The 27,571-nt window shown below is 41.4% G+C and overlaps 1 protein-coding gene and 1 pseudogene across 1 annotated transcript; one reads left to right on the top strand and one right to left on the bottom strand.

The window, feature by feature from the left end:
• Positions 1 to 27,571, top strand: part of LOC127677322 (guanine nucleotide-binding protein subunit alpha-12-like) — a 38,335-nt pseudogene that overhangs the window by 8,751 nt on the left and 2,013 nt on the right.
• Positions 17,180 to 27,087, bottom strand: LOC127677192 (disks large homolog 5-like). The gene is made up of 6 exons (XM_052172361.1): positions 27,058 to 27,087; positions 21,966 to 22,161; positions 20,929 to 21,088; positions 18,853 to 18,996; positions 18,034 to 18,217; positions 17,180 to 17,323 (listed from the first exon to the last, which is right to left on the bottom strand). Exons 1-6 carry the CDS (start codon positions 27,085 to 27,087, stop codon positions 17,180 to 17,182), a joined length of 858 nt encoding a protein of 285 aa, XP_052028321.1.

The following is a 27,571-nucleotide window of genomic DNA, read 5'->3' as shown; positions in this document are numbered from 1 at the left end:
CAAAGACAAAGTGTGGAGAAGACTCTGAGGGAAAGACCATCCAGCGAATACCCTACCTAGTGATCCATCCCATATACACATACAAAACCCAGACACTATTGTGGATGCCAACAAGCGCTTCGTGACTGGAGCTGGATATAGTTGTCACCTGGGAGGCTCTTCTGGTGCATAACAAATACAGAGAAGGAGAATTTCAGCCTGCCATTGAATTGAGCACAGGGTCTACAATGGGGGAGCTAGAGACAGGATCCAAGTTGCTGAAGAGGTTTGCAGCACCATTGGAGGAGAAATGATATGAGCCACCCAGTACTCCCAGAGCTCTCAGGGACAAAACCATCAACCAGAGAGTGCACATGGAGTTTCCCCTGGCTCTAGACAGATAGGTAGCAGAGGATGGCCTTGTTGGACATCAAAGGGAGGAGAGGCCCTTGTGCCTGGAAAGAATAGATGCTGTGGTGTGGGGGAATGCTGGGACAGGCAAGCGGTAGAGGGTTGATTGGGAAGAGGAGGAGGGATGATGTGTTATGAGACTTGCAGGGGGCAGGGAATGAGAAAATAGGACAATATTTGAAATGTAAGTGAAGGATATATCTAATAAAGAAAGTTTAAAAAGGGAAATATGTGAAGACTAAAAGTACACTAGGTCTTGGGTTACTGTAAGAACTGTTAAGATGGGCTGGTAGATATATATATATATATATATATATATATATATATATATATATATATATATATTATTTTCAAGATTCTTTGTTTACATTCAAAATGATTTCCCTTTCCCAGTTCCCCCCTTCCCATAAGTTCCCTAAGCCCTCTTACCTCCACCCATTTTCCTATCAACCCCCTCCTACTTCTCTATCCTGGTATTCCCCTACAATGCTGGAAGGAGCATTTTCAGGACCAGGGACCTCTTTTTCCTCCTTCTTGGGAGTCAGTCGATGTGTGAATTTTGTCTTAGGTTTTCAGAGTTTCTGAGCTAATATCCATTTTTCAGTGATTATATTCCATGTGTATTCTTTTGTGATTGGGTTACCTCACTTAGGATGATATTTTCCAGATCCAACCATTTGCCTAAGAATTTCATGAATTCATTGTTTTTAATTGCTGAGTAGTATTCCATTGTGTAAATATACCACATTTTCTGCATCCATTCCTCCATTGAGGGACATCTGGGTTCTTTCCAGCTTCTGGCTATTATAAATAGGGGTGCTATGAACATAGTGGAGCATGTGTCCTTATTGTATGCTGGGGAATCCTCTGGGTATATGCCCAGAAGTGGTATTGCAGGGTCCTCCAGAAGTGTTATGTTCAGTTTTCTGAGGAACCACCAGACTGATTTCCAGAATGGTTGTACCAAGTTGCATTCCCACCAGCAGTGGAGGAATGTTCCTCTTTCTCCACATCCTCACTAACACCTACTGTCTCCTGAGGTTTTTATCTTAGCCATTCTGATGGGTGTAAGGTGAAATCTCAGGGTTGTTTTGATTTGCATTTCCCTAATGACTAATGATGTTGAACATTTTTTCAGGGGTTTCTCAGCCATTTGAAGTTCTTCAGGTGAAAATTCTTTGTTTAGCTCTGTAGCCCATTTTTAATAGGGTTATTTGGCTCTCTGGAGCTATAAAATCAACTCAAGCAAATCTGTAGCCTTCCTATATGCAAAGGATAAGCAGCCTGAGAAAGAAATTAGGGAAATGACACCCTTCACAATAGCCACAAACAATATAATGTACCTTGGTGTGACTCACCAAGGAAGTGAAAGATCTGTATGAGAAAAACTTCAGGTCTCTGAAGAAGGAAATCGAAAAAGACCTTAGAAAATGGAAAAATCTTCCATGCCAGCGGATTGGCAGGATTAATATAGTAAAAATGGCCATCTTACCAAAAGCAATCTGCAGATTCAATGCAATCCCCATCAAAATCCCAACTCAGTTCTTAATAGAGTTAGAAAGAGCAATTCTCAAGGTTATCTAGAATAACAAAAAACCCAGGATAGCTAAAACTATTCTCAACAGTAAAAGAACTTCCAGGGGAATCAGTATCCCAGAACTCAAACAGTACTACAGAGCAATAGTGTGTAAAACTGCATGGTACTGGTACAGTGACAGGCAGGTAGAACAATGATATAGGATTGAAGACCCAGAAATGAACCCACACACCTATGGTCACTTGATCTTTGACAAAGGAGCTGAAACCGTCCAGTGGGAAAAAAGATAGTCTTTTCAACAAATGGTGCTGGCTCAACTGGAGGTCAGCTTGTAGAAGGATATGAATCAATCCATTCTTATCTCCTTGTACTAAGCTAAACTCCAAGTGGATCGAGGACGTACACATAAATCCAGACACACTGAAACTAATAGAAAAGAAACTGGGGAAGACCCTTGAGGACATGGGCACAGGGGAAAATTCTTGAATAAAACACCAATACCTTATGCTCTAAGATCAAGAATTGACAAATGGGACCTCATAAAATTACAAAGTTTTTGTAAGGCAAAGGACACTGTCAAGTGGACAAAACGGCAGCCAACACATTGGGAAAGGATCTTCGCCTACCGTACATTCCACAGATAGTGGAATCTTAAGTGCAGCAGCATTCCAAATAGGCTAGAAGAAATTCAAAAGTGGGTGTGGTCAACCCCCAAAATGCCTGCCTGTGAACAGCTGTGGACTGGACCACCCTCTAAATATTAGTAGATGCCAAGATCCCAGATATACATACCTGTTTAATGCTTTGAAATACACATTAAACAAATATTATCAGGTTAGAACTAGTAAAGGGGTCTGCATGTCCTGATTTCTCATGTTGGTAATTTTCTTCAAATCTGTGCCCCATGTCTTCCTCCTGTCTTCTCCCTCTGTGCATTGGCCTGAAAGATTTTACTAGCCCCCATAGCTTCAATCACCTAAACAGGACAGGTTTTTCTCCTATGTTTGAGACATGGTATTGTCTATTAGATGTAGAGTTACCTCAAACATCTCAGGTTCAGCACTTCACTCTATCATTATTCTTAGTTCCTGTTCAGGTGTTGATCATTTGCAGATTAAATCCAGATACTCACAGAAATTAGAGGCCATTACAGGAAAGCCATCTTTGTTTAAGTAACACCTAAAGCATAGGTGAAGGAAATGGATAGACTTGCAGAAAGGCCTCATTGGTTTAACCATTCTAAAACAGCAGGACTTGGTGCAAATGCTTAAAGATAAGTGGGAAGAAGGAGAACTGCATACAAGCATGATGACTTGAACCTCAGATCCCAGAATCCACAAAGGCTTGAATGTGCTTGTGGGCATTTGCAGCCCCAGCGCTCCTACAGAAAGGAAGCTGGTAGAGACAGGAGAGTCCCTGAAAACATATGGATCAGCCAGCCTGGCACACAGAGCAGCAGGTGACAAGAGAGCCTGTCTCAAAGAAGGTAGAAGATGAGACAGAGGTTGTGTCCCATCGTTGTGTCTTCTTTCTACCTCATATGTGTAATGGCACATGTGTGCCTACACTCACATTCACAAGAAAAGAAAAAAAAAACCAAGAAAACAAAAAACAAGGCCATAGGCAGATAATACCAGCTGTGTCCATATGACCAGTTACAGAAATGAGGAGTATAAATGTCATGAGTGATTTTGTCCCATTTTGTTAAGGATACATTTGTATATGTATACATAGGATAGATGTCTATGTGTGCCAATATGTGTCTTCTTGTATATAACATCCATGTTTTCCTTCCTTTCCTATGTTATTATATAACATAGCACTGAGTTGATATGAGTACTTAAGTTTTTAATTTATATTAGCATATTTAAACTGTAAACATTCCAAAAGAGGCTTCACTATTTTGTCTTGGAGAATAATTAATGTGTTTAGGTTGTATGGGGATAGTTATATCATGTTAGGTAAACTTATAATACCGTTGCCTTTTTGTTTGTTTTAGGACAGGTTCTCATAGATATCCAGTTTGTTTTATATAAGAAAGGATCAGTATCTATGTAGCTCAGGATAGCTTTGAACTTCTGAACTGCTTAGAGAACATCCCAACTTTAAGCACTACATCTGTGTACCATCATGTCCAACTTATGTGGGGCTGGTACTCAAACCAGGGCTTCATACCTGCCAGGCAAGCATATTAGAGTTATGTTACATTCCAAGCACTTTTATTGTCTTTATTTGGAAATTAAGTGTAACATAGGAAGTGGTTGAGTATCAAAGGGGAAATCATGTGATGGTTGGTTTCCATTACCAACTTAATGGGATCCAGAATGACCCTCTTTACCCTCCCCTGTTCCCAGTCCCACTGCCCTAGGAACCTGCCTAGTGCCAGAAGGTCAGGAATGCACAATCAGCCACTGCTCCCAGACCATAGCATAGCTCCCTGCTGCTTCCAGGCTCCTCCCTGTCCTTTCAAGGCTCTGGGCATTGAGGAGCCAGAAGATGCTTGGTGCAACCTTTTGACATTGTTCACTGCTAACGTCACCCTGGAGAACAAAATCGCATAAAAAAGTTAAGATTTAAGTTTTGTGTTTGTCCTGTATTCATAGCTGCTCTCAGCAGCAGGTTGGACTAGTCTGAGCAGTTAATGATTCAAACTCTTGACCAAGTAATTTATGTCTAATAAAATATCTCCATGAGGGGGTGGGGCTTAGGGGAGGGCTTGAGGGGAAAAATGGATCAATCGGCATTCTACTACATTCTTAACTCCACTTGAACCAGCCCTATTTAATGGAAATGCTGTCTTTATTCCACTGGATGGTTTTAGCTTCTTTGTCAAAGATCAAGTGGCCATAGGTGTGTGGGTTCAATTCTGGGTCATCAATTCTATTCCATTGAACTACTGGCCTGTGCCTGTTCCAATGCCATGCAGTTTTTGTCAATATTGCTCTATAGCCTAGTTTGAGTCCAGGGATAGTGATTCCACCAGAAGTTATTTTATTATTGAGAATAGTTTTCATTATTGTGTGTGTGTGTGTGTGTGTGTGTGTGTGTTATTTCAAATGAATCTGAGAAATTTTCTTTCTAACTCTGAAGAATTGACTTGGAATTTTGATGGGGTTTGCATTAAACCTGTAGATTGCAAGATTGTGAGATGTCATTTTACTCTGTCAATCATGCTGATCCTCGAGCTTGGGACATTTTTCCATCTTTTAGTTCTTTGATTTCTTTCTTCAGGGATTTGAAGTTCTTGCCAAACAGATTTTTCACTTGCTTCATTAGAGGTTTAGAGTCATAACAAGATATTTTATATTATTTGTGACTATTGTGAAAGGTATAATTTCCCTAATATCTTACTCAGCCAATTTATACTTTGAGTAGAGGAATGGCTGATGATTTGGTAGAATTAATTTTACTTCCAGCCACTTTGCTGAAGTTGGAGGATCTCTCTGGTAGAAATTTTGGGGTCCCTTTAGTATACTATCATATCAACTGAAAAGAGTGATATTTTGACTCCTTCCTTTCCAATCTGTATCCCTTTGTCCTCCTTGTGTTGTCTTATTGCTCTAGCTAGAACTTCAAGTACTATTTTGAATAGGTAGGGCCTTGCCTTGTCCCTGATTTTAATTGGATTGCTTTGAGCTTTTCCCCATTTAGTTTGATGTTGGCTATTGGTTTGCTGTATATTGCTTTTCTTATATTTAGGTATGAAGCTTGAATTCCTGATCTCTCCAATACTTTTAACATGAATGGGTGTTGTCTTTTGTCCAGTGCTTTTTCAGTATTTAATGAGATAATCATGTCGTTATTATCTTTGAGTTTTTTAATAGAGTGGATTACATTGATGGATTCCCATACATTGAACCATTCCTGAATGAAGCCTACTTAATCAAGGTGAGTGATTGTTTTGATGTGGTCCTTGATTCAGTTTGTGAGAATTTTATTGATTATTTTTGCATTGATATTCATAACTGAAATTGGTCTGAAGTTTTCTTTCTTTTTTGGTTCTGTTTATGGTTTTGGAATCTATAAATGTGTCTTCATAGACTGAATTCCATGATGTTCCTTTTGTTTCTCTTTTTTGAAAACATTTGATAAGTATTGGTAGTAGATCTTCTTTGAAGTTCTGATAGAATTCTGCACTAAAATCATCTGGATATTTTTGCTTGCAAGACTTCTAATGACTGCTTCTATTTCTTTGGGTGGGGCATGGTGCTATATAGACGGTTTATCCTGATTTAATTTTAGTAAGTGGTATCTGTCCAGAAAAATTATCTATTTCATCCAGATTTTCCACTTTTGTTGAATGCATTCCTTTTTATTAGAATCTGAATCTGAGTAGATTTTTTTTTAATTTCTGCAGTTTCTGTTGTTATTTCTTCCATTTCATTTCTTATTTTGTTAATTTGGATAGTGTTTCTATGCCCCCTAGTTAGTCTGGCTAAGGATTTATCTATCTTGTTTATTTTCTCAAAGAACCAGCTCCTGGTTTTGTTGATTCTTGGTATAATTCTGTTTCTTTATCCTTGATTGATTTTCATCCTGAATTTTATTATTTCCTGCCATCTACTCCTCTTGAGTGTGTTTGCTTCTTTTTGTTCTAGAGCTTTCAGATGATCAGTTAAGCTGCTAATGTAAGATCTCTCTAATTTCTTTATGGAGGAACTCAGGGCTATGGATTTTCCTCTTTGCATTACTTAAAGTCCTTAAAGTTCCTATTCATCCTACTACTAAGTTATATAAATTCATGTTGTGTGAGCTTCAGGGACAGCTTAGCTGCTAAGACCACAGGTTGATCTAGTAGAAGACATGAGTTTAGTTCCCAGAACCAGTTTCATGGAATCTGGTGCCTCTTCTGATCTTTGTGTGCACTAGGCCCTATATGCAGTGTACATATATACATACATACAGGTAAACACTCATACACATAAAAAGAAAAAAATAGAAATACAACTTGGGCGGCGGCGGCGGCGGCGGTAGCAGTGGCTGCTCCAGCTGAAGGGCCATCAGCAGTGGAACCAAGGCGACACAGGGTCCAGTTAGGCCCTGCGCCCACGACCACTGACCTTCGCTGACCAGCCGGGCGGCAAGCAACTGCGGTTCTGCGGAGCCTTTCGCTGCACGGAAGCCACTTCAGAACTCGGCTGCCCGCCAGTCAGGAGAGACTCACCGCCATCTTGATCCCGGGCTCCAGAGATCGGTCAGACTGAGGTACACAAACATAATCCTAGGCCCAACACCGCAGGGGTCTGAGCCAGACGGGCGTTGGCCTGCACCCAGGCCCTGTGCTGTTCGAGTGGCCATCGGGGCGCCAACCCAGCCAGGAGTTTTTTTTTTTGCCCCGGCCGGTGCACGCGCCGCCATTTTGCCTACAGGAGCCAGAGTGCTCTGGAGGGCAGAGACTGCTAACAAGCGTAGCCTGAGGCTAACAAAACGGGGGTCTAGGCCCCAAAAGGCACAGGACTGACCCCAAGAACTGGGCGGCTTGGTGGGCCATCTGTGTGTCAACCAGCCCAGGAGGTTATTAGCACAACAGACTCTCCCGGTGCTTTCACGGAGCGCGGACGCGCACGCCCGCCATCCAGGTCACCTGGCGGACCCAAATAACAGACATAGCCCTAGGGGAACTTTGCTCGGACCTTGGCCTCCCAGGCGTTTGCCTGGACTCAGGGCCCAGGCGACAAGGCTAACCTAGTGTGCGCCAGCCCGGTTGGGGAAATCGGCTGCCCAGCGGAGTGAGCGGAGCACAGGGGAGGTCACAGCAACATTCACCTTCGGAGCTCCCTGGGGGTGCACACGGGTTCCACCTGGTCCACAGACACAATCTGGGGCAAGGCCTCAGGCAGAAGCCCCCAGCTCAACTCTCTCCGCTTCAGATCAGCCTGGGTGGCCGCCACATCTCCAGGTCCCTCAAGAGGCTAGTGGGGGCTTCCGGGCGGCCAGCTGGGAGAAGTCGGTGTGCTCCAATAAATCCTGCGGGCCCCAGCGGGAGCCTTCAGGTGCCTGCTTCGGGATCTGAACAGCCTGGACAACAGCACCCTGTCTCTAGGCAGTGCAGAGTGTAAGCTGTGCACCAGAGGCCAACGGGGAAGGGGCAGCTTGCACTGGTGAGTCCAGCACTGACAAGACCAAGTAACACCAGTGAGAGCTAGATGGCAAAAGGCAAACGCAGAAACGTCACTAACAGAAATCAAGGCAATATGGCAACATCTGAACCAAATTCTCCTCTACCAGCAAGTCCTGGATACCCCATCACACCAGTAAAACAAGATTTGGATTTAAAATCACTGGTCATGATGCTGGTACAGGAACACATGAAGGACATTGAGGAGAAAATGGATCAAAAGTTAGAAGCCCTTGCAAGGGAAACACAAAAATCATTGAAAGAAATCCAGGAGAATACAAAAGCCAACAAGGAGGAAATGCAAAAAACACTTAAAGAAATACAGGAGAACTTTGCTCAACAGGCTGAGGTCATGAAAGACGAAACACAAAAATCTCTTAAAGAAATACAGGAGAACTTTGGTCAACAGGCTGAGCTCATGAAAGAGGAAACACAAAAATCTCTTAAAGAATTACAGGAAAACACAAAGATGCAAGGGAAGGAGCTAAGCAAAACCATCCAGGATCTAAAATCAGAAGTAGAAACAACTAAGAAAACTCAAAGGGAGACAACTTTGGAGATAGAAAGCCTTGGGAAGAAATCAGGGGACAGAGATGCAAATATCAACAACAGAATACAAGAGATAGAAGAAAGAATCTCAGATGCTGAAGATTCCATAGAAACCATGGACTCAACAGTTAAAGAAAATGCAAAGTGCAAAAAGCTTGTAACCCAAAATATCCAGGAAATCCAGGACACAATGAGAAGACCAAACCTAAGGATTATAGGCATAGATGAGAGTGAAGATTTACAACTTAAAGGGCCAGCAAATATCTTCAATAAAATTATGGAAGAAAACTTCCCTAACCTAAAGAGAGAGATGCCCATGAATATACAAGAAGCCTACAGAACTCCAAACAGACTGGACCAGAACAGAAATACTTCCCGTCACATAATAATCAAAACACCAAATGTTCTAAACAAAGAAAGAATACTAAAGGCAGTAAGAGAAAAAGGCCAAGTAACATATAAAGGAAGACCTATCAGAATCACAGCAGACTTTTCACCTGAGACTATGAAGGCTAGAAGGTCCTGGGCAGATCTCATGCAGACTCTAAGAGAACACAAATGCCAACCAAAACTACTATATCCAGCAAAACTCTCAATCACCATAGATGGAGAAACTAAGATATTTCACGACAAAACCAAGTTCACCCAATATCTATCCACAAACCCAGCCCTAAAAAGGATAATAGGAGGACAACACCAATACAAGGAGGGAAACTCCACCCTGAAAAAAGCAAGATAGTAACCTTTCATCAAACCCAAATAAGTTAAGCAATCAAATTTAAAAAATAACGTCAAAAATGATAGGAAGTAACAATCACTATTCCTTAATATCTCTTAACATCAATGGACTCAATGCCCCAATAAAAAGACACAGACTAACTGACTGGATACGTAAACAGGACCCTACATTTTGCTGCTTACAGGAAACACACCTCAGGGTCAAAGACAAACACTACCTTAGAGTAAAAGGCTGGAAGACAATTTTACAAGCAAATGGTCTCAGGAAACAAGCTGGAGTAGCCATTTTAATATCAGATAAAATTGACTTTCAACCCAAAGTCATCAAAAGAGACTCTGAGGGACACTTCTTGCTGGTCAAAGGAAAAATACAACAAGAAGAACTCTCAATCCTGAACATCTATGCTCCAAATGCAAGGGCACCCTCTTTCATAAAAGAAACTTTATTAAAACTCAAAGCACACATTGCACCTAACACAATAATTGTGGGTGACTTCAACACTGCACTTTCCTCAATGGACCGATCAGGAAAACAGAAACTAAACAAGGACACAATGAAACTAATTGAAGCTTTGGACCAATTAGATTTAACTGATATATATAGAACATTCTATCCTAAAACAAAAGAATATACCTTTTTTTCAGCACCTCATGGTACCTTCTCCAAAATCGACCATATAATTGGTCACAAGACAGACCTCAACAAATATAAAAAGATAGAACTAATCCCATGCCTCCTATCTGATCACTATGGAATAAAAGTGGTCTTCAATAGCAACAGAAACAACAGAAAACCCACAAACACGTGGAGATTGAACAATACTCTACTCAATGACACCTTGGTCAAGGAAGAAATAAAGAAAGAAATTAAAGACTTTTTAGAACACAATGAAAATGAAAACACAACATACCCAAATCTATGGGACACAATGAAAGCAGTGCTAAGAGGAAAACTCATAGCCCTGAGTGCCTCCAAAAAGAAAATGGAGAGAGCATACATTACCAACTTAATGACACACCTGAAAGCCCTAGAACAAAAAGAAGCTATTTCACCCAGGAGGAGTAGAAGGCAGGAAATCATCAAACTCAGGGCCGAAATCAATCAAGTAGAAACAAAGAGAACCATACAAAAAATCAACAAAACTAGGAGCTGGTTCTTTGAGAAAATCAACAAGATAGATAAACCCTTAGCCAGACTGACCAAAGGGCACAGAGAAAGTATCCAAATTAACAAACTTAGAAATGAAAAGGGAGACATAACAACGGAAACTGAGGAAATCCAAAAAATCATCAGATCCTACTACAAGAGCCTGTACTCAACACAACTGGAGAATCTGGAGGAAATGGACAATTTCCTTGACAGATACCAAATACCAAAATTAAATCAGGACCAACTAGACCATCTAAACAGTCCCATAAAGCCTAAAGAAATAGAAGGAGTCATAGAAAGTCTTCCAACCAAAAAAAGCACAGGACCAGATGGTTTCAGTGCAGAATTCTACCAGACCTTCAAAGAAGAGTTAACACCAATACTCTTCAAACTATTCCACAAAATAGAAACAGAAGGAACACTACCCAATTCCTTCTACGAAGCCACAATTACGCTGATACCAAAGCCACACAAAGATCCAACAAAGAAAGAGAACTTCAGACCAATTTCCCTTATGAACATCGATGCAAAAATACTCAACAAAATTCTTGCCAACCGAATCCAAGAACACATCAAAACGATCATCCACCATGATCAAGTAGGCTTTATCCCGGGAATGCAGGGTTGGTTCAATATACGGAAATCCATCAATACAATCCACTACATAAACAAACTCAAAGAACAAAACCACATGGTCATTTCATTGGATGCTGAAAAAGCATTTGACAAAATTCAGCATCCTTTCATGCTTAAAGTCTTGGAGAGAACAGGAATTCAAGGCCCATACCTAAACATAGTAAAAGCAATATACAGCAAACCGGTAGCCAGCATCAAACTAAACGGAGAGAAACTTGAAGCAATCCCACTGAAATCAGGGACCAGACAAGGCTGCCCCCTTTCTCCTTATCTTTTCAATATTGTACTTGAGGTACTAGCTCGGGCAATTCGACAACATAAGGAGGTCAAAGGGATACAAATTGGAAAGGAGGAAGTCAAACTATCATTATTTGCAGACGACATGATCGTCTACCTAAGTGACCCAAAGAACTCCACTAGAGAGCTCCTACAGCTGATAAACAACTTCAGCAAAGTGGCAGGTTACAAAATCAACTCAAGCAAATCAGTGGCCTTCCTATACTCAAAGGATAAGCAGGCTGAGAAAGAAATTAGGGAAATGACCCCCTTCTCAATAGCCACAAACAGTATAAAGTATCTTGGGGTGACTCTTACCAAACATGCGAAAGATCTGTATGGCAAGAACTTCAAGACTCTGAAGAAGGAAATGGAAGAAGACCTCAAAAAATGGGAAAACCTCCCATGCTCATGGATCGGTAGAATCAATATAGTTAAAATGGCCATTTTGCCTAAAGCACTATACAGATTCAATGCAATACCCATCAAAATCCCAACTCAATTCTTCACAGAGTTAGAAAGAGCAATTATCAAATTCATCTGGAACAACAAAAAACCCAGGATAGCTAAAACTATTCTCAGCAACAAAAGAAAATCTGGGGGAATCAGTATCCCTGACATCAAGCAATACTACAGAGCAATAGTGTTAAAAACTGCATGGTATTGGTACAGTGACAGGCAGGAGGATCAATGGAACAGGATTGAAGATCCAGAAATGAACCCACACACCTATGGCCACTTGATCCTCGACAAAGAGGCTGAAAACATCCAATGGAAAAAAGATAGCCTTTTCAACAAATGGTGCTGGTTCAACTGGAGGTCAGCATGCAGAAGAATGCGAATTGATCCATCCTTGTCTCCTTGTACTAAGCTCAAATCCAAATGGATCAAGGACCTCCACATAAAGCCAGACACTCTGAAGCTAATAGAAAAGAAACTGGGGAAGACCCTTGAGGACATCGGTACAGGGAGAAAGTTTCTGAACAGAACACCAATAGCGTATGCTCTAAGAGCAAGAATTGACAAATGGGACCTCATAAGGTTACAGAGTTTCTGTAAGGCAAAGGACACCATCAAGAGGACAGATCGGCAACCAACAAATTGGGAAAAGATCTTCACCAATCCTACATCAGATAGAGGGCTAATATCCAATATATATAAAGAACTCAAGAAGTTAGACTCCAGAAAACCGAACAACCCTATTAAAAAATGGGGTACAGAGTTAAACAAAGAATTCTCACCTGAAGAACTTCGGATGGCGGAGAAGCATCTTAAAAAATGCTCCACTTCATTAGTCATTAGGGAAATGCAAATCAAAACAACCCTAAGATTTCATCTTACACCAGTCAGAATGGCTAAGATTAAAAATTCAGGAGACAGCAGGTGTTGGAGAGGGTGCGGAGAAAGAGGAACACTCCTCCACTGCTGGTGGGGTTGCAAATTGGTACAACCACTCTGGAAATCAGTCTGGCAGTTCCTCCGAAAACTGGGCACCTCACTTCCAGAAGATCCTGCTATACCACTCCTGGGCATATACCCAGAGGATTCCCCACCATGTAATAAGGATACATGCTCTACTATGTTCATAGCAGCCCTATTTATAATTGCCAGATGCTGGAAAGAACCCAGGTATCCCTCAACAGAAGAGTGGATACAAAAAATGTGGTATATCTACACAATGGAGTACTATTCAGCCATTAGAAACAATGAATTCATGAAATTCTTAGGCAAATGGATGGAGCTAGAGAACATCATACTAAGTGAGGTAACCCAGACTCAAAAGGTGAATCATGGTATGCACTCACTAATAAGTGGTTATTAACCTAGAAAACTGGAATACCCAAAACATAATCCACACATCAAATGAGATACAAGAAGAAAGCAGGAGTGGTCCCTGGTTCTGGAAAGACTCAGTGAAACAGTATTTGGCAAAACCAGAACGGGGAACTGAGAAGGGGTGGGAGGGAGGACAGGGGAAGAGAAGGGGGCTTATGGGACTTTCGGGGAGTGGGGGGGGGGCTAGAAAAGGGGAAATCATTTGAAATGTAAATAAATTATATCAAATAAAAAAAAAGACAAAAAAAAAAAAAAAAAGAAAGACAAACAGTGCCCTATATGTCACTAGTTTTTCTGGCTACTTGACATTGTCTTTTATTTACGTTTTTGAGAAAGGTGCTATTTTTAGTGCCTGAATTTTTAAATGCAAACTACAGAGTACTCTTAAATAATGTGATAAATGAAACATTAAAGAAAATTGTCCCCATATTTTAATTAAATATTTTAGTGAGCATTCAAAAAAAAAAAAAAAAAAAAAAGAAATACAACTTGGTGCTGGCCATGGTGGCACATGCCTATGATTCCAGCATTTGTGAGGCAGAGGCAATGGATCTCAGTGTTTCAGGCCAGACAGGGCTACAGTGTATTGAGACCCTGCCTCCAAAACTAAACAAGTTGGGGATAAAAGGCAATGGGGTGGGGGACAAAAGATGTCCACTGATAATGAGCCTTTTGCTAATTCAAGTGTGATTTTGCCATTTACTCATCTTGGATGTATTTGCTTCTTTTTGTTCTAGAGCTTTCAGGTGTACTGTCAAGCTTCTAGTGTATGCTCTCTTCAGTTTCTTTATGGATGCACCCAGAGCTTTGAGTGTTCATCTTAGCACTGCATTCATTGTGTCCCTTAAGCTTGGGGATGTTGTATCTTCATCTTCGTTAAATTCTAAAATGTTTTCTTATTTCTTCCTTGACCAAGTTTTCATTGAGTAGGGTATAGTTCAGTTTCTACATGTATGTGGGATTTCTGTTGTTTTTGTTGCCATTGAAGACCAGCCTAAGACTGTGGTGATCCAATAGGATACATGGAATTATTTCCATTTTCTTGTATCAGTAGTAGCTTGTTTTGTGATGGAGAGGATGGTCAACTTTGGAGCAGGTACCATGAGTTGCTGAGAAGGTATATTCTTCTGCTTTATGATAAAATACTATTTTGATATCTGTTATAACATAGTCAATAACTGCTGTTAGTTTCATTCTGTATCTGTTTAGTTTGGGTTTCCATGATCTGTCCAATGATGAGGATGTGGTGTTGAAGTCTCCCACTATTATTGTGTGAGATGCAATGCATGATTTGAGCTTTAGTAAAGTTTATTTTATGAATGTGGGTGCCTATTCATTTGTAACATATATGTTCACACAGGGAAACTTTGAGTTGCAGTTTGAGAAGCTTTGTTTTTGTCTTGCTTTAATCTGGTACTTTCTCAGTATGACATTTTTAAATGGTGGTATATATCTTGTGATATTAGATGCCTGTGATTTACATATTTTGATTTTATAGGGGATTACACTTTAGATTGTGTGTATGTAAGAAGAGACTTTGAATTTTGGACTTTTAACATTTTTGAACCTCTTATGATCTATGGGACCTCTGAGTTGGATTAAGAATATTTTCTGTTATGCTATGGATAGGTATGGCCACAATAGACTTATCCAGTTGATCAAGCTTATGTTAGCCAGGAAGTGGAATGTGTGGTTTCAATAAGTTTGACCAAGGCAATACCACTGTTAAAAGTTGTGGCCTCCTTGGAGTAGGTGTGTGACAGTGAGATTGGTAGCTCATGTAGCTATAAACTAGACAGCCTTCTGTTTGCATGGAGAAGAAGACACAGCCCCTTCTCACAGCTTCTCCAGTGCCCTACCATCTTGGACTCTGCTCTATTCTCAATAATGATAATGGACTAATGGACTTAACCTCGGAACCTGTCACCCAGCCCCAATTAAATGTTGCCTCTTATAACAAAGTTGCTTTGGTTGTTGTGTCTTTTCACAGTAAAGGAAAACCTAACTAAGACACTGGGCTTTTTGTTTATCCATATGAACAGAAGAAGGGCTCTGTCAAGACCTGTAATTAATTGTGTTGGGATTTTGATAGGAATGTATTGTATCTGTAAGTTGCTTTCCCTCAGATGTCCATTTTCTCTATGGTAATCCTTGTTAACTCTGACCATGGGAACTCTTTCCTTCTCATGATAATTTTTTACAGATTTTTCTTTGGATGGTTCTCTTTGTTTCTACTTGATTGATTTCAGCCCTGAGTTTGATGTTTTCCTGTCTTCTACTCCTCCTGGGTAGATTAACATTTTTGTTCCAGGCCATTCAGGTGTATCGTTAAGGTGCTAATGTATGCTCTCTCCAGTTTCTTTTTGGAGGCACTCAGGGCTATGAGTTTTCCTCTTAGCACTGCTTTCATTGTGTCTCATAATTTGGGTATGTGGTGCCTCTATTTTCTTTAAATTCTAAACGGTCTTTGATTTCTTTATGTCTTCCTTGACCAAGGTGTCATTGAGTATTGTTCAGCTTCCCTGTGTATGTGGGCTTTCTGTTGTTTTTGTTGCTATTGAGGACAACTCTTACTCCATAGTGATCTGATAGTAGGTATGGGATTATTTTGATCTTCTTATATCTGTTGAGGTATGTCTTGTGACCAATTATATGGTCGATTTTGGAGAAAGTACCATGAGGTGCTGAGAAAAATATATATTCTTTTGCTTTAGGATAAAATGTTCTCTCTATATATATCTGTTAAATCCAATTGGTCCAAAACTTCAGTTTGTTTCACTGTGTCCCTGTTTAGTTTCTGCTTTCCTGATCAGTTCATTGAGGAGAGTGGGGTTTTGACGTCACCCACAACTATTGGGTCAGGTGCAATGTGTGATTTGAGCTTTAGTAGAGATTCTTTGACTAATGAGGGTGCACTTGCATTTGGAGCATAGATTTGAAAATCTTGTCTTAAAGGTCTTTCATTGCTTGCATAAACTTATACCAAGATACAGTTTATTAATTCTGGGTACTGTATGTTGTGTTTTCCTAATTTTTTCAGCTTCTTTATCCTTTCAATAAAAACAGCTACTGACTTTTTTAAGTTCATTATGAATCAAGAGACTTTCCCTGTAGGTGTTTATCAGGTATAGTTCTTATGTACATCTTTAGGAATCACTTAAGTATACTATCATATTATGTATAAATAGCAATACTTTGACATTGTCCCTTACCTTTTGTATGCCCTTGATGTCATTTTGTTGTCTGATTGCTCTAGGTAGAAATTCATGGGCTATATTAAATAGATATGAGCTGCAGTCTCCATTCAAATAGAGTTCTATATTTTGGGAGTAGGAGAATATATGACAGCATGGAGAGAGTATGTCAGTGATTACATCCTACAGTGTGTATCCATGTGAGAAGCTACATTATTCATACAAAAGACCATTGTCTTGTATACCCTAGTGGGCTTTGAAATTAGTCTGTAGCCAGGCTTCCTGGGGCTTACAGAGATCCATCTGTGGTTGTGAGGTCTATGTCTACAGGATAGGACAGAAAACCTGAATAAGTAATATGGTCTCAAAAGTGAGGAGTTACAAATAAATTTTTATTCATCAGAAATACATTTCAAAAACAGACTTTTAAAGATAATTACTATAAACAGTGAAAAACATAAAGAAAAAAGCAATAACAATAATATATAATATCCAATAACATAACAAGTAACAAAACAGCAAAAAATCAAACAGCAGTCAAAACTCTAACAGTAAATTATATGAACCAGAGTTCTCTCACTACACTTTCAGCAACAGGGACTTAAAGTCTGTTTCTTCTCTTGGACATGTGTTGGCAGGGCAGTCGCCTTAGTTCTCCCCCAAGGGGTATTGTTTGTACAGGAAAGGGAATAAATTCCTGAATTGATTGACTCACTGGCTAGGTAGTTAGTGCCTATTCAACCTGAGGAGTTCAATTATGTGGTAGAAGACTCATCCAAGGAATTTTGTGGCTGTTGAGGATGGAGCTCATCAGGGGCTTCCTGAAGTGGTAACTCATTCTGCAGGAGGCCCTCTTCCTGGGCTGTGGAAATTTCAGCTCTTGCTACACTCTCTGCATCCTAGAAGAGGAAGGCAGTTATTAAGACAGAGTCTTGTTGGGAATCTAAATGTCAGCTTTCAGGTTTCTGCCTCCCAACATCTCAACAGGAATGTTATCGTTGATCTTTTAACTGACACCATTGCTGTTATAACTGCAGGCACAGCAAAATATCCAGCAACATTAGCCTATTACATGGGCTGACAAGCTGCTATTCATTTTTATCAGGGCACACCAAGAAATGGGCAATTGGAAGAGACCTCACTGGGTTACAGGAGGAAAGGAAAATGCCACATGCTACACAGATCAAAGACAAGGAGAATAACATATTTCTTATTAGTGTTTGAATTTTAACACTTCAACTTGCTTCCCACTTGGGAAGTCACAGGACCCTAGCGTGACCTCTGTCACAGGACCCAGATCTTGCCCAAAGCTCTGCAAAGCAGCCCACATATCATGAGCAGGTGTAGGAATGCTGCATGATATTGATCTATCACCCTTACTGGTCTTCAGAATAAAGAGGAGTAGAAAGGTATACTTGCCATATTTCAGCTTATCTCAAGAGGTTCACAACCCAGAATGTGCATAGCCCTAGCAATGACCAACTACATTCCATGAGGTGGGTGGCTGCTTGTGACTGTGCATTAGAATGGTGCTGTGTAAAAGCAAAGATGGATGCAGTGGGAAAATGTTATCAGTCAGTATAAGCCAGGCTGAGCTGCTTGTACCTACCTGATGTTGTTGGCCCTGGAGGATGCTGGTCTTGTCCTGTTCATCTTTAACATTCAGGTTCAAGTCAATCAGGTATTGCTGAATGATGGTCCAATCAGCATGTACTTTCTTGTTCTCCTGCTTCAGTGTAACCAATCTCTTATTCATAATGTTCTGCTGCATCAGGAGCTGGCTGTGCAGGTTGCTAGAGACACAATCTTCATGGTAAGATCCTGCAGGCTCCTCCTCCCATTCCTACATCAAGGTCCTATTAACCCCAGCAGGACCTAGGTTCCCAGGAATACCTAATGCAATACTTCTCAATACATTATTGAGAGGTACACAAACAGCAAATAGCAACTTGAGGGAAAAAATAAATGATTGCTGCAGCCCAAACACCAATAAGGTTGCATGTCTCTCCAAAGAACAAGGTATCTGAAAGTATCCATGACAGCCCAATGCATTTCAGCAACATCAATTTGTAGGTGGCAGCTACCCTCAATGCAGTCAGTAGAATCAAGAGGAGGGCATTGTATCCTTTTGTTAGATCACATTTAGCTCTGTAAAACCATGCCTGAGTCCCACAGACCTAGAACTGTACCATAACCCTCTCAGGATCTGAATCACTCTTCTTATGAGAGGCTCCTGATGATGCCTGGACAATGTTAGGATGAGTAACAGTCTCTTACAGACTTTGAAACTGACAGGAGAAGTCCCAAGGGACAGTGATGGCTAAAAGGCAGAAGGGATAGAATCAGACCTGCAGACTCTCCAGTCCAGGAACAAAGGAAGTCAAAAATGGCCATTGCATGCCTGGTGACCTCCATGAACAGTACTTACCGATAGAAGTTAATCTCTTTCTTGAGATCCTGGAAGGTCTGTTTGGCCTCAATGTTCTCCTTCTCTAAGGTGTGTAGAAATGTCATAATCTCCTTCTCCTTTAACTTTAATTTTTCATATAACGGATTTGGTGTGTAGTATGGCCTGTCCCCAGGAAGATAGAACTCCATGAACATGTGCTTTTTTTAAAACACCTTTTCAGAAACCAAGACACATACACATGTAAGTATTTCATTTATTTATTTATTTATTTATTCATTCATTTATTTATATTTACATATCTTTTTTATTTTTGAGACAAGTTTTCTCTGTGTAGCCCTGGCTGTACTGCAACTCACTGTGTAGACATGGCTGGCCTCAAACTCAGAAATCCATCTGCCACTGCTTTCCAAATGCTGCGAATACAGGTGTGTGCTACCATGGCCTGGCTGAAAATGTGTTTCTTTTTTTTTATTCCATATATTTTTTAATTTACATTTCAAATGATTTCCCCTTTTCTGGCTTACCACTCCTCAAAACTCCCACAAGCCCTCTTCCCTCCCCCTACTCCCTCATCCACCCATTTCCACTTCCCTGTTCTGGTAATGCCCCATACTGCTACTGCTTTCCACAACCAGGGGCCACCCCTCTGTTCTAAGAATACATGAACACAGACTGGGTCTTGTACTCCCAGCACAGGAAGGTCAATTCCTGGATTCTACATGTGGGATCTTTTTCATCTTTGGAAACTTTTTATCCTTTCCCAAGGACAGCATAAGCTATTTATCCAGATGGAGGGTGCCCTGGCTCCCTGTGTTTACTCATTAGCTCTGGAGGGGCAGTTGAGCCCCTTGTGCCCTCAATAGCCTAAGCCACAGGTCGTTGCCAACTAGACACCTGTGATTATTTTTTCCCTGTTTTGACAACAGGGATTATAATTCCTGGATAACTAACACTTCAGAGGCAGACATTACACATAATCTTGAGATGAGACCAGACATAACCAATGCTTTATAATCTGCCCAAGAGGTGCAACTGTTTACATAAATGTCCCCATAAAGATAAGGAACAGTGCTATTTAAAGTGGGGGCTCCCAGACATCAGGACTCACATCACCTTGAAACTGCATGCAAATCCTCAGTCCAATACACAGACCACAAGATTCCAAAGTGTGGAGGTAAATATAAAGAAACAAAACAGAAGCACTTGTATGCACACCTGGAAGCAAACAGACTCATAGACTGGCACACACACATTAGGAGAAAAGGACACAGAGCAAGAGAATGAGAAATAAAGACAGAGACAGAACTAGAGAGAACAGAATGAGAATCAGCAGAAATGTATGCAACATTACTGTCTTAGAGTACCCTGGATGTCACAGATCCCTGAATTTAAAAGAGTAGAGAGAAATATAAGCATGCAAAAAATTAATTCACAAGAGACACCACAATCATGTGCACACACACATGCATACACACAGAAACAGATATACACACATGTGTACACACATGTAAGGGAAAAAAGAGACAGTAACAGAAAGAGAGAGAGAGTGAATCAGAGACAGAAGCAGAGATAACACAAAATTCAGAAGAAATGCATGCAACACTACTGTCTCAGAGTATAAGTCACTCAGAGAAAGAGGAACAGGCAGAGCCTCAGGCATCTAGTCAAGCACTGAGATGAACAATGTGGGACCATGCCCTTCCATCTGCATCTAGCAGTTTCCAGCACTCAGTCACCTGCCAGTCCAGTACAAACACTCACCACAAAATCTCAGCTTCTAGAACCTCACAAAAGCACCTCCTTTCAAGGGCTTTCCAAAAGCACTCTGGGAACTTACTGACCATTGCCTCTATCCCTGAATTCTTCACTCAGACCAAAAGTCCCACTTTTGACCTGGAGGAAGCAAAAGAGTCCATTTCCCATCTTACTCCTGACAAAGCTTCAGGTTCTGCCTCTCCTCTAAGAAGTATTTAGGGACATGAAGTTTGACCCAGGGATATTATGAAGATACATCTTCCTATGATCAACCGCCTTAAAAAGAAAAGTGTGGCATTGACTCAGGATGAACACCACAGCATTTGGAGCAATGCACACCTCTTGTTCATGGCTCCCTCTGTGACATAGATCAAGCGATCTCTCAGCTCATTTCTCTCTTGGGTAACGAGCTGCAGCTCTCTGGTCAGCCTCTCTTCTTCCTCCTTGCCCTGCTTCTTGCTTAGGACAGTTGCAGGGGATGGTGTCTGCCTGCCAGCCCCTGTAGGTAAAAGAACACAAGTGAACTTGCTTTTGTGGAATGCATAGAGTGTAGACAGTCTACTCTGAGGCCTATAAAGTAGACCACAGGCCTAGAACCCAGTGACACCACACAGAGTTTCGTCCAGGCTTTAGATGCATCCTCAGTGGATCTCAGTTCTCCCATCAGTCTATAGAGACTAGGAGATGTAAGCAGCCATGTGTGTCCTCGGTCTCCCTATGTATTCTTATGATGACCACAGAGATGGCTTCTCCTGGCTTATTAACAAATGCACAGAGTGCAACTTGTCCTCAGAGTCCTCAGTCCTCTGGTTTCACAAGTCACACTATAAATTCACTATTCACAAGTACTTGAGTGCTATATGATGTTCAGATCTCCTACCCTGTTACTCTAGGCCCAGGAAATGGCCTTAAAACATCCTGCAGGGGGAGAACACACTGATTTATTTCTATTGAAACAACAAGTACTCCAGAAGTGGCCACGGGATGGCATCTCTGCTGGGTTTATCAACTCTGATAGGTCTTTGGTTACAGTACAATAATTCCTGCCACCCACAACCAGTGGGAAAGCTAAGGTGGGAACTTTGAGGGAGAGGAAGTCAGAGTAGTTCTGAGAAAAAGAGGTTATCAGCAGGGGCACAAATCTCTCCCTGGTACTATTGTCAGAGAAGCTGAAGCTAGAAGCATGGTAGTGAAGGCAGTGAGTGATGCCCTTCCCTAAATTGGTGTAGGTTAGATCCTCTGTGACTCCTGATGCTCTCATTCTGTCCCCAATTAACAACCACAATACTCAGTGAAAGTGAAGAATTGGAATTTGCTAGAAAGGCCAGCTCGGGCCACTCTGCCAGGAAGCTCAATATCCACTTCCCAGTACTTACTCCACATTCTCCATGACCACCTCCTTTGTCCTTCATTACTCTCAGATGAAAGGCCAGCTCCCTTCCTCCTCTCTCTAGTCTCTCTCTCATCCACATTGGTTCTCCGAAAAAGTTTTCTGATTCGGGCAAACATGTCTATCAGTGTATCCTCTAGACACTGACTGAGAAACCTCAATGCTCTGCTGTTGCTACAACACTGGTGACATCACAGCTCATGCCAAGAACTCTCCGGAAGATTATAGAATGTTCAAGAAGGGACTGCTGATGTCATGGGTTACATACAGCTCTTGGCTCCCTGGTAATGTTCTCCCTGTACTGAACATGAAGCTTAAGTGCTCTTTCCTGAAGATGCTCCTGGGGCATAGCCACTGAGCCCATCTTCCTTCCAAGGCCATGGTTTACTCTGGGATTAATTGCCATCACCTCAGTAATCCCTGTGTTTCTAACTGAGGGTTTCCTTTTCAAACCCTTCTCAGAAATGTCTCATCCTATCTCAAATTTTCCTCAATCAGCAATATGAACCTTTAAACTGTACTGAGAAATAACTCCAGTTCTAAAGTACAGTAAAAAGTTCTCCTGTCTTTGGTACAGGTGCGTGAAATTACATCCAGGCAGAGCCTGCAGGGCAGGTTAATATGTGGATGTGTGTTAGGGGCTAAACTCATGATATCCTGTGCTTAGCTTTGTTAAAGCTGTCCCAAGATGACTTAAGAGAGAGAGAGAGACAGGAGAAAGTGTGAGAGAGAGAGAGAGAGAGAGAGAGAGAGAGAGAGAGAGAGAGAGAGAGAGAGTTAGTTGCATGGTTCTGGCAAGAGAGTCTGGAGATCAGTTGGCAGAAGCCACCAATGGAAAGGCCCTCAGGCAGAGTCTCATTTCTGCACCAGTGTCACCAAAGGAGGATTGCTTATAGTCCTCTATAATCTATAAAATAAGATTATGTCAGAACAAAATAAAATAGTTAAAATTGGTAAGGGTGTATGAAAATATAATAGATGTATGTTAGTGCACAGAGCAAGGGCCTAATATCTTGTGCTTGGGTTCATGATCGGCCCCACAAACCAGAAAAACACCATTCTCAAATAAATAGGGATGGATTAATGAATGTAGACCATAATACTGATTGAACAGGACCACATATCAGATTTTGGGAGCTGAGCCATGGCTACAAACATCTATATTCATCAACGTCTAAAACAAAAAACAAAAACAAACAAACAAACAAACAAACAGAAAAACCCAAAGTACACTTAGCTTCTCTGAAATTGTTGTAAGTGTCCAGGGCTCATTTCTGATCAGGTCATTTTAGATATAGGATTGTATATTGACCATTAATTTGATGGGTCCTATGTAAATTTTGTTGAACATGATAAACTTATCAAATATCATAAAGAACATAAGAGTATGTGTCAACATGACCTTCCTCTGAGACAAGTTACTTTTCTGTGTCAGTGATTCGGCAGGCACATTATAGCAGCAATCTGAACTAGGGAGCTGACATAGAACAAAATGTCTGCAGCTACACTGGTGGGTACACACCTCAGCATTAGAAAGCCCAGGTCTCTGTCAGTGACTAGTCCTGTCCTACCATTCCTAGGAGCCCCACTTGTAAGCCTAACAACAGTAAAGTGGAAGCAGGATTATCTGAGGTGAATGTTAGCCTGGGAGGCCAGGTAGAGGATGAGATGGAATTTTTAAGACTGGGTTTCAGAGAAAACACTGAAACACATCCTCCATCCAAGGCCTCACCTACCAATCTTTGTCTGATTTAATGAACTTACCATTTTCTCTCTACAAGCGTTTCTTGCTGGGAAGATGGAGAAGGGGGAAATGTTCTTTCTTTTCTAACGATTTTGTTCTCTCTTGCCCTTGGTTCACATTAAGAAATGAAGAAGGTTTATGGGACATATGGGGACAGGGGATCTGGGAAAGGGGAAATCATTTGAAATGTAAACAAAGAATATAGAAAATAAAAATATTAAAAAAAAGAAATAATGAGAGTGTGTATCACCATCTGGACAACTGAGTATTATCCACTGCTGCTAGCATGATACTGTGCCAGTTACAATCTCTACCTCTCCTGAGTGCCACTGCCATATCACCACATATCAAGTGCTGAGGCCAAAACCCAGTGAATTTTCGTGGGACTTGACAGACACCATCAGAGATACTACACTTCCTTGCCCTGAGAGTAAATCAAGCAGACACAATGTGAACTTAGTGGGATATTTAACCATACATGTTTGTCCCACTCCCACATTTCTGCATTCAATCCAGGGCAGAGTTCATGCACCTTTCTCCTAGCTTTATCTTGATATACTTCCCTAGTGCCCACATATTTTATAGATTTGGGTGTAGTCAAGCAATTGCTGCCCTCAGTAAGATGTGAAGAGTATCAATGTCAAGTGGCCACACTGTATTTGCTTCTACATGTACATTTGTTGAAAATGGAGCATAAGTGAGGAGTGGGACACCAGCACTGGTTCCTGGCCTTTGTGTGCCTAGACTGGTTCACAGGGAAATTGGAAGGACAATTGGGGATCCCCTGCAGGGACAGAGTGAGGTGCAATTTTCACTGAGAAGGCTGAGCAACACTGCTCAGGCCCCTCATTTCATGCAACAAACACCTTTTCTATTCTCCTTCCAAGGATTATCTGTAGAGGCCACAGAACTTGTCTAAACATGGTAAGGTCATGCAGAAATTTTTCATAATGATACATTTTTTCTGATAATTTTTGTGCCATTGCATAACTGTAGCAACTTTGTCAATTGCTCGCCATTTATTTCATATTGTTGTTGTCACATGCCTCCAAATCCTTCATGTAAAACAAAAGAAAAAAATCTTGACTGAGACCAGGGTCATGCAGTCCATGTACCATGTTATGTACTGTATGTTGTGAGAATTTTAATCAGGAAATTTCACATCTATATCCTTCACCTAGTACCCATCACATTCAAGGTCAATATGTACTATTACATCTAAAATGGCTCGAGTCAGGACCCTTTGCTTGTATGATGGTGCTCCCCCACCCACGCACCTTCTCCTCCCCTAGTGCTTCAGCACTCCACTCCACTACGGGATCAATCTTCTATGGGACTAAGGGTCTCACACCTGTTGAGGCAAGGTCATTCCCTGCTGCAATGTCTCCTGCTCAGGGTTGAGCTGTTGCCCTCATTCCATCTTGGGGTGTGTATTCATCAAACCTTCACTGTTTAACTTAATTCAGTGTTCCTGTGGTTTGTTGGGTGAACCCTAGACACCAACCCTTCCCTTCAGCAGCACCTAGGACAAAGAGCCAAGGCTAGGAATGGTGATATCTTGGCCTAAAATATGTGACAAGAGGAATGGGTAATTTATCCCTTGTGATAAGGATTAGGAGTCTCTTTGGTGCTTTTTAGGTACTTGTTGGTCATGTGCAACAGCTTCAAGAGTCCAGTTCTGATTTTCTTTGGGACCATGGTGTTCCCATCATGATTTCTATAGCAGAGAGAACATTGCTAACTTATTTTGCAGTTTATTCAATTACATTGTAAACCCCAAGATTGTGTTATTTACAGAATACATTTTTTTTATGGTGTAGCTCAGACCTAGCACAGACCTTTAACCCAAGAGCTTTCTGTTAACTGTAAACAAGTACTTTATTGTTCTTTGGCTTAGCTCAAGTACACACCTTTATTGCAAGGCAAAAGAATGCCAACTTCAGGACAAGAGGCAGAGCAAGGAACCAGTTGACATGGAATCAATATAACTAAACAAAAGGAAGGTCTTTAAGTTGAAAGATATTTAAAACAATGTGGAGACTGTTAAAGAATGCTCTCCTTCTGGGAGGTCAGTGAAGTAGCAAAGTCAGCTGAGGGCTTTCCCTGCCTCTCTGACCTGGCAGGTTTCCACCCCAGCATCTGGCTCCTGAGCCTTCATTGGGAAAATTAAATGATTGGCATATGTGTATTGTTTTAAATGTATTTATTAATCATTCCATTCGAATACATCTCAAATGATATACTAATTCCTGGTTATGCCTCTAACAACCCCTCAAACCACATCGTCCCTTTCTCCCTCCCCTTTGCCTGTATGAGGGCCTCCACCACTCCCCCTTTCCTGCCCTACAGAGTCAGCATTCTACTACCCTGGGGCATCAATCCTTGACAGGTCTCAGGGCCTCTCCTCCCATTGCTGTCAGGCAGGGCCATTCTCTGTTACAATGTATCTGAAGCTAAAGATCCCTCCCTGTACACTCCTCTGTGTATGGTCTACTCACTGGGAACATTGGGTGATCCTGGCAATAGATGTTCTTCCAATGGGGTTGCAATTCCCCTTGACCCTTCAGCTTTTCCCCTAGCTTCCCCACCAGTTTCCCTGACGTCAGTCTAATGGGTGGCACCAAGGGTAAGTTGCCTGCTGGACCTCCCTAAGAACCTTCACAAGAGGTTCCTGTCAGCAAACACCTCTTGACCACACCATCAGTGTCTGCAATTATGATGGATCCCCAGGTAGGGCAGTCCCTGGATGTCCCTTCCTTCTGTCTCTGCTCCATTTGTTGTCCCTGTTCTTCCTTTGCTGAGGAACATTTATGGGTTAAAATTTCAAAATGAGTATGTGGCATCATCCCTTTAAGGAGGGGGTCTCAGGGTTGTTTGAGTGTGTGGAGGTGGACCTATCCCATTTAGGTGGTCTCTACAGGTTCTGTTTCCCCTTTCTCTGCACATTAGGGCTAAAATCCTCCCCCTTGGGTCCTGGGAACCTCATGTTTCCCTGGTGTCTGGGTCCCTCACATCGCTAACCCAGTTCCTCATCCCCCCTGCTACCCATTTTTGTTCCATTTCCAGACCCTCTTTCCTTCTCTCCTATCCTCTCCAGTACCTAATACTGCCCCTTATTTCCTCCCTCACCTCTCTCTCCCAGGTCTCCTCTACCTCCACCTCCCACAATCATCCTGTTACCCCCTCAATGCAGGACTGAAGCACCTACGCTCTGGTCTCCCTTCCTTCTAAGATTCATAGTGTCTGTGGGGTGTATCCTGGACATTGTGAACTTTAGGGCAAATATCAACTTTTCAGGAGACACATACCATGTGTGTTCCTTTGTGTGGGTTACCTCACTCACGATATTTTCTAGATCGTCCATTTGCCTGAAAATTGTATGAAGTCATTTGTTTTTTAATTGCTTAGTAGTACTCTATTTTGTAACCATACTTTTTGTATCCATTCTTCCATAGAGGGGCATGTGGGTTCTTTCTGGCTTCTGATTATTATCAATAAGGATGCTATGAACATAGTGGAATATGTGTCCTTTTTATATGTCAGAATATTTTTGGGTGTATGCCCAGAAGTGGTATAGCTGGGTCTTCAGGTAAAACCATTTCCAGTTTTCTTTGGAACCACCAGATTGATTTCTTCTTATTCAGAAGTGGAATCCACTGTTGACTTTGGAAGCATCCTTATGATTTAGGAAGCATGTGTAAGCTGTCAGAAGGAACTAGTGTGAAAGATTACTAGGATGACCAATACTAGAAACACGGTTTAGTTGGCCATAAGCTGTGCACATGCTCACACCTCTGTGCATCAGGCTTTTATCTGAGAGCTTCTTGCTATGACAGCTCTGAAACTAT

Source organism: Apodemus sylvaticus, chromosome 2, assembly GCF_947179515.1.
Source record: "Apodemus sylvaticus chromosome 2, mApoSyl1.1, whole genome shotgun sequence".
Taxonomy (NCBI): domain Eukaryota; kingdom Metazoa; phylum Chordata; class Mammalia; order Rodentia; family Muridae; genus Apodemus; species Apodemus sylvaticus.
Note: the sequence above shows the minus strand (reverse complement) of the source record. Positions and strands in the feature narration are given on the sequence as shown.